This window comes from Eretmochelys imbricata, chromosome 2 (assembly GCF_965152235.1).
Source record: "Eretmochelys imbricata isolate rEreImb1 chromosome 2, rEreImb1.hap1, whole genome shotgun sequence".
Classification (NCBI taxonomy): Eukaryota; Metazoa; Chordata; order Testudines; family Cheloniidae; genus Eretmochelys; species Eretmochelys imbricata.
Window position 1 is genome coordinate 188,718,985 of NC_135573.1, and position 12,805 is coordinate 188,731,789.

A 12,805-nucleotide genomic window follows, 5' to 3' on the forward strand; every position below is an offset into this window, starting at 1 on the left:
ACTGCTGTTATTTTTAAGAACTAGTGCAAGTGTGTGTAACAGGAAGGGAAGAGATGGGAAACAAAGCTCTTTTTCTATTGCTTAAACTGATTCCCAAACAGCAGAGCCTATAGGCCTGGTTCACCATTGTGTTAATTCCTTTTTCACAGTTCTATGGTGAAGTGGAGTAACAGCGCTATAACTTTTGGGTAGCATTTTTTTAAATTTTAGATCCCATACATTATCTAGGAATTTAGGCTGTCATGTACACAAGCTCAACAGGAGGTTGTGCTAATTAGACAGAGTGCAGTTAATCAGATAATCCCGTTGTGCAGTACCCAGCAATCCATTTAACATGTATTCAGGACATGGAGATTGCGGACTATTAAAACTGTGTCCTGCTCTAATATGGTGTCACCTGTGCTGCTGTCAGGACGGTCTAAAGAGATAGAGAGGGGATGGTTTAAGAAGGAAAAGTGTCTAAGACATGTAAAAAAAGACTCTAAAAAGAAGAGAAATAGTGATACAAAACTAGGAAAAAACAGCACCTTGCACAAAGCTTAGTTAGTAATATTCCAAAGTCATTGGTTCACGAGTACTCATTTAAAGTTAGTTCTCAAATGAAAACACAGGAAATGCTGCTTACCATTTGAATGCATGAGAAAGGCAGGAGAATTTCAAAAATAAAGTCAAGTCATGTATCACTTCTGGGAATTAAAAAAAACCAACGACTTACCTTGACACAATTTGGTAAGTCTGCCTCTCACACATTCAAATACTGAGCTGCATCTCACTGTACCTCCTTCTGGGAAGTATCAGTAAAATGACAGACCATTGGTCACTGTCAGATATACACAGTTCTGGAAATAGAGAAAACCACGGATATTTCTAAAAGCTGTTTTGAAATTTCACTTAAAAGAAAAGTGTACTATATTAGAAAAAATATACAATGTAATATTTAAATGACTATATGTAATCACAGCAGTTATCCTCCAAATAACCATTGTCTGATAACATTTGGATTTGAGAGGAAAAAAAGTTTACCAAATGTAAAACCAATAAAATGTTCTGGCATTTTAGTTACTCATGTAAACTACCCTGTGGTATGTAAATATAATTGCTATAATGCATGAGAAAGGCAGACCACAAACGAACTAGAAACAAAAAGAAAAGGAGTACTTGTGGCACCTTAGAGACTAACCAATTTATTTGAGCATGAGCTTTCATGAGCTACAGCTCACTTCATCGGATGCATACTGTGGAAACTAAGGTGCCACAAGTACTCCTTTTCTTTTTGCGAATACAGACTAACACGGCTGTTACTCTGAAACCTGAACTAGAAACAGTGGAATTTGCCAGTGAGAGAAATGTTAAAGGGTAAACTAATATAGCAAAAATACACGTTTTTTAATTTTCAGTTTTAATAATCTGGATTAACATACTGGATTGTGTTTTTAAAATGTTACAGGACCAGAGTGTAGGCAGGTGTAAATCAGTATAGCTCCATGCTCTCACTGGCTAAGCCAATTTATATCAGCTGAGGATCTGGCCCATGATTTTTAACCAGACAGCATCACTCATTAAATCCTCTATCATACCACAAATTAGAATTAAAGAGGTAAACATATTCTGGGGTTTTCAAACACACACACACGAGAATGGCTTTCCCAGTAGAGATTGATAATAAAGAAAAATAAAAAGTCTTTCTGGTCCTGTAACTGTCCCTTAAGAACTGCGTGCATGCTAAAGGCATCTTTCTTCCACCAATGTCTCCTGTTGAAGCATACAATGAAGTCATAGAAGCCTCTGTGTGCATTTCTAGAGCAACAGATTGAGATATATGAACACACTACTGTGGATTTACTCCTCAGCAAGCAGGAGAAAAATATGGGGTCTGGATGTAGTAAATGTAGTTAACCTTTAGGTGGTTAAATAGCTAACAGTGCATTACTGATTAACTACTTTTTAAACTTAAAAACTGGAGCACCAAAGTTATTTCACCTTCATGCTTCTCCCAGCTTGGCTGCAGACGAAAATTTAAAGACATTTAAATTGTGCAAACATTTAGAGTAGGAAAGGAGCAGAAACAGTTTTTGGAAAAGTTTTATTGCATTTGTTTTCCATATGGAAGCATTGACAGAATTGAAAAGATGCAGCATTCACATTACTTTCAAAGTGAGACAGATCCATTAGCCTTTTCCTCCCTGTACTTCCCTCCCTCTGCCCCCATGGCTTCGATTCAGCCTAATAGGTCATTTTACAAAATAAAAGTGTTTTTAAAAAAAGGAAAGGTTACACCAGAATCTATGGATACAACTTATTTACACTTTTCCTTTATGATTGATTGATGGGTCCCACTGGCACTATGCTAACTGCCCCTTTTCAAAATGATCCAGAATATAATAAAATTCCTGTCCAGATACAAAAACATTAGTTTCAGTCACATAAGATTTGGTTTTACCTGAATTTGTTTTTGATGGAATGCCCTCTGTCCCTCTGTCAACTGTTTACAGCACAGAGGTTACTATCCACACAGTCATGACAGTAGGCATGCATACTCCTTAACACTGACATTTCCCAATTTAACATATTTATACGTATGAACATAAGAAGAGATTTTCAAAGTTGTAAAGATGGGTAGTCCTAAGAACAGAAAATTAATTCTCAGGTAGACCTACACAAACCATCAGTGCTAAGCTTTTATGGCAAATTGTCATGTTCTACATGTTAACACTGTTGAGTAGGCATCACTTCAACAGCTTGTTTATCAACGACAGACATATAGAAACAAGATGATCTTAAGAGTTTTAAAATGAAATTTCTTTTTTCCTCTAAGTGTAAGGCATTTAATTGAGAAAGTCTTCCACCAAAGCGGCCATATTTTCCCTAGAGGGCAACATTACCTGCTTACAAGGGAGGGAGCAGACAAAATAATGCCAGAAAGACGGAATCAATTTTGTCTCTGGAAACAAAAAAGGTGGTATTGGCAACATTTGTTTTAAATACTTTAACTGCATGTGACCACAGTATTCATTGGCTTTTGCATAGCATCCCACCCTCGTCTTCCACCTTTCAGTATTCAATAAGCCAAGTATCTATTTCCTAGCTGAAGTCCTCTCTTACGAAAGAAACTCACTGCCCAGTCAGAGCTGTACACACCATTAGCAGGTCTGAAGAGATCTGTGTAGGAATGTGGCACCTTTGGCACTTACACAGATATCCTCGCAGTCTAGAGACAGCAGGACAGTCTACTGAGTTAGCAGAGACAGGAACAACAGAGAAAGAGGGTCTCCTTCACATTAGTTATGCCATACCAGAAAGCAGATAGAAACAAAGGCAAGTAAAGTTAACAAGTTTAAAAAAACACAGGGAAAAGAAGATGCTTCAGCCACCAGAGACATAGTATTATCTAAAATTGCCGAACACAGGGCTTTTTTTCTTTTTTTTTTCTCTGCAATGAACAGCCTTTAACAGACATAAAAAGAGTTTCTGTTTTCCATTTTGTTCTAAACATTCATATAAAAATTATATAACAGTAGTGCTGAAATGTGGTTTTATTTTAGTGGAAATTCTGGTCAAGAATTCTTCAGACCACATACTGGTAGGGGTCTGCCTTTCCTTGGTCTGGAGTAGCGAATGGGCTAAGCCATGCTATAGAGAACGGATGGCCAAATACTGCTTTCATGTTCATCCATTTTGTTTTTTTAGCCCATCTTCTCTCTTCCTTTTTCAATTGTTCTATTCCCTGAAAACAGAAATATCACACTTTCAGTCAAGCACTTAATTGCTGTGGTTCTGCTTTCAGGAAAAGGATCTCTCAATTACCCCTTATTGCATGGATGGAGTAAGAAAATACAAAATTTACCTATAGAGAGCCTCTCCTTTAAAAAAGGATAGGAAATATTCCTTGGAAAACAAAATTGCCATTTTTGATCACATTTAAAAATATGCTCAAACCTCTTAAATACCCTACAATTGTTACATATGTCAATTTTAAAACAGAATTACAACATGTACTTTCATTGGATGAAAGCATTCCATATGCCTATGTTGGATAAGGGAAAGTTTTATATGAACCCATTTATATATTTGCAGACAAAAAAAACCCAAGAGAATCCCTATAATGCTCCCAGATTCACCATGCAAGTTCAGGAAATGTCCTCTGTTCAGCAGGACTGAATGTACCCAGTGCCTCTTAAAACTGCTGCCAAAACATGCATGGGCAGACAGCAGGGAGAAAGTTAAATAAGTATACTGAATGAAGAGAAAAAAATTGATATTGGTTTAGTAAAGATTAGAGGGAGAGCAAAAATAAGCTTTCAAGCAATCAGTTGAAACAGTCCTTAATCAATCATGTAAAAAAATCCTTATAATATTTGCAATCCATAAAATAAATTAGGTCTTAAGCATACAGCTCTTGTTGCTATAAATGCATTGTTTGGTTTGAGTAGAGAATGATAATCCTTGATTCCAGCTATCTGTAATGGGCAGACCATTTCAGTCTTTAATTTAGAGCCTTTTTGCAAAATCCTCTTCTTCCTGTCTATTGTTAATAAATGGATCCCCTGCACTGCAGCTCAGTGCACTGTAGAACAAGTGTGAGTCTTCAACTCCCAGTCCTGGAAGTTATGTGCAAGCAGGAGTATGGGCAGCTCCAAAGAGGGAATAAGCACTTTGCCCTGCTCACTGATGATGCCATCTCCATAGGTAAACACAAGGAGCAAAATTTCAGGCTCTGTCAGAAACTGATCTAGCCCTCTTCTAGCAGAGGAGAATCACTACTGTGGGGTACATATGAGAGGGTAGGGTGAGGAGGGGAGATTCTCAGAGCTCAAGTCTGCATTGGAGGAAACCTACTCCAGTCCAACAAAATGCAAGGAGAAAGAAGAAGTAAAAAAGACCACATTTAATAGCATTTCTTTTCAAAGTGTTCCTCAACATAAGAATCACATGCCAGATAGACGCAGCCTTGGTGCTAACAAATGATGTGTAACACAGGTGACATAGAAGGAAGTTGTAAAAGAATAAAAGCCCTCCCCCTGCCTTTAAAAACCTCAGGACCCTATATTCAGGAACCTATATCCATATGTACATAAACAATAGAAGTGACTATTTCTAAAGATGCCCAGCGTGTGTGAAAATCAGGGCACTTATTTAAAGTGCCTAGCTTTAGGCACCCATTCAGTAATGACTTTAGAGAAACCACCATTAATTTATGTAAGCTGATAAATTTTGTCTTGGTAGGAGCCAGTTGTTCAGCAATATACTCTCCTGGGACCCTACTCAGCAGAAAATATCTGCAACTTTCCCTGGAACAAAGTAGACCTGAATGCAAGTATCATGAAGCTAGCTAGGGAATGAAGAGCTGAGAGAAGCAGACTGCTCTCACATGGTCCTGAATGCCAGATTCTAACTTTGTTTAAACTCTCCATAGACTTCCCCACTAAACACAGGGGTTCCCATACTGTCAGCTGCGGGCCACTGACAGTCCCGGGCGGTCTGCCATGGGTGGAGTTTGGGAGGGCATTGCCCTGCAAACTGTATACGTTGATGGAGTGGTGGCCAGTGATGGCACCTGCCCAGGGCCGGAAGAGCCCAGTGCTGCCGGTGGATGGCAGAAGGCGAAGAGGAGACACCAGGCAATGGGCAGAGGGTGCAGAGAAGGGGCCGGCTCTGAGAGGTAACCGGCGGGTTCCGTCACTGTCGGGCCCCTTGGAGAATCAGGCCTTCACCCTCTCCTCCGCCCCCGGGACTGGGGCTTGGCAGTGCTGCTCTGTTCCCACCTGGACAATGCCGTGATCGGGACAATCAGGTAATGGCTGGGCCCAGCCTGAGTTCTTGCCTATGCCTGAGATTGGCGGCCCCCAAGCCCTTCCCTTGTTTCCGGGCAAGGGGTGCCTGTGAGGCACACTAGGGTGTTGGGTGGGTGACAGGGCTGCCAGGTGACAAGCTCAAGGCACTCAGTAGGCTGCTGAAGTGGAGGGTGTCGGCAGGGGCTGGCTGTGGCCCCTTCACCCTCTTGCTGGCCCTGGTCCCTGCTGAGGCGAGGGACCCCGCAGTGCCCCTCTCTCTGTCAGACACGTGTTGACAGAGGGCCGCAGTGCCCATTGCAGCTGCCCTGGTGGGCCTCAGGGGGAAAAAGTTGGGAAACCCTAAGACACTCAGTTGTGCACTAAGACACTCAGTTGTGGCCCCTTTAAGGTTATCACTTCCCCCAACCTACCCAATTAGGTTACCTAAGGAAGATCTTGGACTTCTGTTAAGCTATGACAGACACTCTGAGCATGACTGGTGAAGTCTGATACCATTCTCAAGGGTAAAAGTACTATTACAAGTCAGGGACTTCACCTTTGAAGAAGAGGAGGGCAGGATGCAGTGCTGAATAAGGGACTCCACAGTCTCTGTAACCTCCACATTGTTGCCTTACGCTGGTTAAGATAAAAATATCACTCACTGTTGCTGTAGTTGCAATATCCTCACACTACTCAACTTCTTATGCTAGCCATCTAGAGTGAACTCAGCCACTGTGCAGGCTTAGTTTATTTTATATCAGCCTCAGAAGATCCAACGCATGCTAGAGCAGTGAAGGAGAACCACATGACATTTCATAGATCTTACAACTGTGAGCGAGGAAACGCACGACCATGGAGAACTCACCGTTTCGTCAGTGCAGATGGAGTGTACCTGGGTCCCAAACATTACAGATGTGAAGATAAGAAACAAGAGAGCCTCAAAACACAAGAGGATAAGAAGGATCACTGTAGTTGGTGGAGAGAAGGAGCTGCATTCTGTGAAAGCATGACAAAACAATGAATACTCAAAAATATGGGACTAGGGAACAGAGCCCACATGTAAAACTACAAACACGTGTTACTAAGCAGTAAATTCTGCCACTGATATTACATATCAGGTTATCTCAAGTTCTCAACAGTTAGTCAAACAAAATTCTCCTATCAAAATAAGAAACTGACATGACTTCCATAATCAGAGGCCTACAGAAAGGGTATGTGATTCCCAAGGAAGTGAGATACCAAGATAATTAGTAGTTAATTTGAAGAAAAAGAAACTTGTGCTGTGATATGTATGGCATGCAATTTTCTTTTCCAACTAAGCCCCCCTCGAGTGCTCTCACCTGGACCCCACCACTCGCACATTCTATCCGTAGAGTTTTTACTAATTTTCTCTATGATTAAATCCATTAGGAAGGGGCACCTCAAGTTGATGCTCAGGACACAGAGGAAACCAGAGAAGATTACTTCAGTAGCACCAATTGTCCATTATAAAAAGCATAGCATGTTCCTTTCATAACTGACTTTTGAAGACCGAGAAAGATTATATATTCTTGGTTCTCTCAAACCCATCCCCTTTTTCCCATAAGGTTTATCTATACTGAAATGTCCCTGCAAGGTTAAGCAGGGTTTAAAAGGGTAGCTGTGAAAGTCTTATGACTGGAATATTGGTATAGAGGGATATAGCTTATTCAGGAAGAACCGGCAAGAGAAACAGGGAGGAGGTATTGCATTATGTATCAAGAATATATACACCTGTTCTGAGGTCCACAAGGAGGTGAGAGGCAGAAAGTCTCTAGGTAAAGATAAAAGGGATAAAAAAGTAGGAGTGATGTCACGGTAGGGGTCTACTATAGACCTCCAAATCGGGAAGACAAGATCGATGAGGCATTTCCTGAACAAACAACAGAAATATCCAAAACACAAGACCTTGTAGTAATGGGGGACTTTAACTACCCAGACACCTGTTGGGAAAGTAATACAGCAAAACACAACATTTCCTATAATTCTTGGAGTGTACTGGAGACAAAGTTTCAGAAAGTGGAGGAAGTAACCAGGGGAGGGAGGGAGGGAACAACCATTTTAGATTGATTCTGACAGGAAGAAACTGGTAACTAATCTGAATGTGGAAGGCAATTTGGGTGAAAGTGATCATGAAATGATAGCCTTTATGATTCTAAGGAAAGGAAGGAGTGAGTGAGAGGAGCAAAATGAGGAGAATGGACTTCAAAAAAGCAGACTTTAACAAACTCAGAGAAGTGGTATATAAGGTCCCATGGGGGAAAAAAATCTAAGGGGAAAAAGTAGTTCAGAAGAGCTGACAGTTTCTCAAGGAGACGTTATTTAAGGTGCAACTGCAAACTATCCTGATGCAAAGGAAAGACAGGAAGAATAGTAAGAAGCCAATATAGTTCCATCAGGAGCTCTTTAATGACCTTGAAATCAAAAAGGAATCCTACAAAAAGTGGAAACATGGACTAATTGCTAAGAAGAAGTACAAAAGAACAGCATAAGAATGTAGGGACAAAATCAGAAAGTCTAAAGGCACAAAATGAGTTACACCTAGTGAGGGACATAAAAGGCAAAGAAAAAGAGGTTCTTTAAATACATTAGGAGCAAGAGAAAAAATGAAGGAAAGTGTAGGTCCCCTATTTAGCAGGGAAGGAGAGCTAATAACTGATGACACCAAGAAGGCAGAGGTGTTTAATGCCTATTTTGCTTCAGTCTTCACTAAATAGGGCAATGATGAGCAACAAGAGGAAGGAATGCAAGCCAAGTAGGGAAAGAAAAGGTTAAAAGAAGATTTAGATAAGTTAGTTGTACTCAAGTCAGCAGGCCCTGGTGAAATTCATCCTAGCATACTTAAGGAACTAGCTGAAGCAATCTTGGAACTATTAGCAATTATCTTTGAGAACTCATGGAGGTTGGGTGAGATCCCAGAGACCTGGAGAAGGGCAAAACATAGCACCTATCTTTAAAAGGGGAACAATGAGGACCAGGGGGGAATTATAGACCAGTCATCCTAACTTTGATACCTGGACAGATACTGGAACAAATTATTAAACGTTCGATTTGTGAACACCCGGAGGATAACAGGGTTATAAGGAATAGCCGGTATGGATTTGTCAAGAACAAGTCATGCCAGACTAACCTAATTTCCTTCTTTGACAGGGTTTCTAGCCTAATGGATGAAGGGAAGTTGTAGACATGATACCTGATTTTAGTAAGTCTTTGATATAGTCCCACATGACATTCTCATAGGCAAACTAGGGAAATGCAGTCTACATTAAATTACTATAAAGGTGGGTGCACAACAGGTTGAGACACCGTACTCAAAGAATAGTTATCAATGGTCTGATATCAAACTGGGAGGACATATTTAGTGGGGTCCCGCAGGGGTCAGTCCTGGATCTGGTATTATTCAATATTTTGATAATGGAGGAATGTAGGCTTATAACATTTGAGGAAGATAAACTGGGAGGGGTTACAAGCACGTTGCAGGACTGGATTAGCGTGTCCAGTTCTGGGCATTACACTATAGGAAAGATATGGATAAACTGGAGAGAATCCAGAGAAAAGCAACAAAATTGATAAAAGATTTAGAAAACCTGATCTATGAGGAAAGATTTTAAAAAACTGGGCATGTTTAGTCTTGAGAAAAGAAGACAAAGAGGGGACCAGATAGTCTTCAAATATGCTAGGGCCATTATAAAGAAGGAGAACAATTGTTCTCCATGTCCACTGAAGGTAGAACAAGAAGAAAAGGGCTTACTTTTCAGCAAAGGAGATTTAGATTAGATATTAGGAAAAACCTTCTAATTATAAGTGTAATTAAGCTCTGGTATATGCTTCCAAGGAAGGATGTGGAATCCCCATCACTGGAGGGTTTTAAGAACAGGTTGGACAAACACCTGTCAGGGATGGTCTAGATCAGTAATTCTCAACTTTTGTACTGGTGACCCCTTTCACATAGTAAGCCTCCGAGTGTGACCCCCCCCTTATAAATTAAAAACACTTTTTTATATATTTAACCCCATTATAAATGCTGGATGCAAAGCAGGGTTTGGGTTGGAGGCGAACAGCTCATGACCCCCCATGTAATAACCTCATGACCCCCCTCAGTGGTCCCGACCCCCAGTTTGAGAACCCCTGGTCTAGATTTATTTGGTCCTGCCTCAGTGCAGGAAACTGGACCTGATGACCTCCTAAGGTCTCTTCCAGCCCTGCATTTCTGTGAGTCTAGGAAAGTGAGGGGGAAATAAGAGAAAAGAAAAATGATACAAACAATATTTAATTACTAGCTTATGAATTAATTCTAATATATTCTCAATTCTGTGAAATCAAATACTGAGAACTGCTTAAAAACAGTTCTTTTCCCACAAGTACACCAATTGCAGATATTGCCGTGACCAAGGATTCTAAATTTTACCAGACACCTAATACCCAGAGGCCAATACAGAAAAGATGAGGACCCCATCAATAGGGTCCAGGGTCAGCAGTAACTACAGAAACTCAGATGCACCCCCCAGCTGCTTTCTGCCAGGGTCCTGCCCCTGAATCCTGCTCAGCGATTCCATACCTGAAAAAGAGAAGCAGCTCGCTTTTCATTAGCTCTCTAGAGCCTGATTATTTTGGAGAGGGAAAGGAACCCTCCTTTATTTTACCACTCCCACAGCCTCCTTCTGCCCACTGTGGGCAGCTGCAGATTTTATCAGTTTAACACTGTGCCTGCCTGGCAAAGTTATGAGCTGCAGGCTTGCAATACATTAGTTCCCATTTGTAAGGTTTTCTTCACAGTTCTAATGACTAAAATTGTAATTATTTCAAAGTGAAAACTTAAATCCTGCAAAAATTGAAACTCATCCTCCTGCATGCAAATACATGCACATACACCCACCCACCTCTAAGATAAACTTTTCTACTTGGTATTGGCAAGTGGATTGATCAAGCCCTGGCTCTTTTTAAAAATAAATCAATCTACCTAACTACTGTGGATTAAACCTGATGGTTTAAAGCAGCTTTGTAAAATTCTACTCATTGACTTTTCGAGCATGAGGTGTTTTTAGGTTTTGGAGGGCAGGGAGAGTTGTCTGAACATTTGAGAGTGCATTTTTGCATCTGAGCTGATCAGTTTTCTCAACAGTTTTGCAGGGCTGGTTTCTATTATGTGATTGTAAAAGAGCCCATGCATTCTCCCCATCTCACTTTAGCATGCAGGAATTATCAGTGATACATTCATGTATACACTAATCTTTTCCTATGTACTGAGATAGAGCCTTAATATTCTATGTATGGTGTGTGTTTAAACAGGACTTAACCCTTCAGGACAGAAAATTCCTAACAGGATAGGTGGAATTTTAAAACTCCAGGAATGGTCACAAAAATAAAAAGTAGCTCATAACATTAACAGCATTCTCTGGCAACAAGCAGTAAAAAAAGCTGCCTTTCCCCTAAACTATATCACAATGCTGTCTCTACAGGTTAATTTGGTATTTGAAAGGAATACTGTGTCAATACTCACTTGTCCAGTCTTCTTCAAAGCAATACAGGAAGTGAAATCCCACCATGATTAGGGCATGCATGGAAATTAGTGCTATATACATCTGAAACAACAAGGTATTTAAAATATTTTTAAGCATAGCTGTAAAAGCTGCTTATACACATATGTCCAAATAAACTACATTAAAAATGTTAAGGCTGCAAAGTCGAGCACTCAAAAATTAGGAAATGCCAAAACTAAGGTAGACAATCTTAATTTGGCCCCCTTGTGCATATGCATTCTGATACAATCTTGTTATATGATAACAACACCTCACCCTTACATAGCACTTTTCATCAGTAGATCTTTACTGCTTTACAAAGGAGGTCAGTATCATCATTCCTATATCACAGATAGGGAAACTGAGACAGAAAGATTTAGTGACTTGCCCAAGGTTACCCAGCAGGACAACAGCAGAGCTGGGAACAGAACCCAGAGTTCCTGAATTCCAGTTCAGCTATCTATCCACAAGGCCATGTTGCTTATCATATACTATTTGTAGTCTCTACTGATAATATGTAAAATGAGATTTTTAGAGGCTCATAACTTGGCCAAATTTGGCCTGATTTTCAGGGGGGACAGCAAAAGGCACATCCCTGATACCAGGACAACACTGCCAAATTTCAAGTCGCTGTTCCAAAGCATGGAAGTGCTAGGGCTTTTCAATGTAACAGTTGTAAGTTTTTGTTTGCTGGGTTTTTGGTTTTATTTTTACTATTGGCACAATGTGTTTTTCCTTAATCTCATTCTGAAAAATAGCTGAACCATTTTCACGTAAATTTAAAAATTAAATAAATAAATATCAACATGAGGCAGACACTTAGCATGGAAAATTTTAAATTGTTAACTACAGGCATTGCTACCCCCACCATTTACAACATACACACATGTACGTAGGAAGGTTTTCATTGTAGTGGTACAGAATGAGACAAATACCAACGAATTAGGGAACATAATATCTTCCAAATGAGGTGCAAGTGAAAGACAGTGGAAAAATATTTTTCTTTTGACACTTTTATGTGCTACCATCCTTCCGCCTCTTGAGCCCTTAAAAAGAGCTTAATAGAAAAACTTGTTTAATCTTTTCCTCAGACAGATTAGGTGTTTAATATGGTCCACTTTGAAATATAGACTTGTCAAATTTAACTGAAACTGAAATCCAACATCCCACATTTGGGATGAACCAGCTAGGAATGGTATTCCAATCTGGTTATTGAAAGAAGAGATTCATTTACATTTCCCTTTTAAGATACTACAGGCTTAATCAGATGGAGGAGAAGAGACTAGTCCAGTGGAAAAGTACCCGGCATAAATATTTTCATGTTTTCTCAACTAAACTAGGTATTGTGCCTCAAAAAGAAAGCTAACTAGCTGTGCCTCTGCTTAGAATCAGAATACACCATAAAGTGAAAAGCAAATTAAAGGGTTCATACATTTATTTTCAATTCTTACTTCAAGCCTGACTGAAGACTTGCACCTATTTCCTAATATCATAACA

The 12,805-nt window shown here is 40.0% G+C and overlaps 1 protein-coding gene across 1 annotated transcript in view; it reads right to left on the bottom strand.

Moving 5' to 3' along the window:
• Positions 1-2,066: 2,066 nt before the first annotated feature.
• Positions 2,067-12,805, bottom strand: part of ZDHHC3 (zDHHC palmitoyltransferase 3) — a 29,432-nt gene continuing 18,693 nt past the window's right edge. The window contains exons 5-7 of the mRNA XM_077811130.1: positions 11,290-11,371; positions 6,637-6,767; positions 2,067-3,724 (exon numbers count right to left, since the gene is read on the bottom strand). Of these exons, the coding sequence (XP_077667256.1) occupies positions 3,566-3,724; positions 6,637-6,767; positions 11,290-11,371 (372 nt within the window). The 3' untranslated portion in view covers positions 2,067-3,565. The remainder of the gene's footprint in view (positions 3,725-6,636; positions 6,768-11,289; positions 11,372-12,805) is intronic.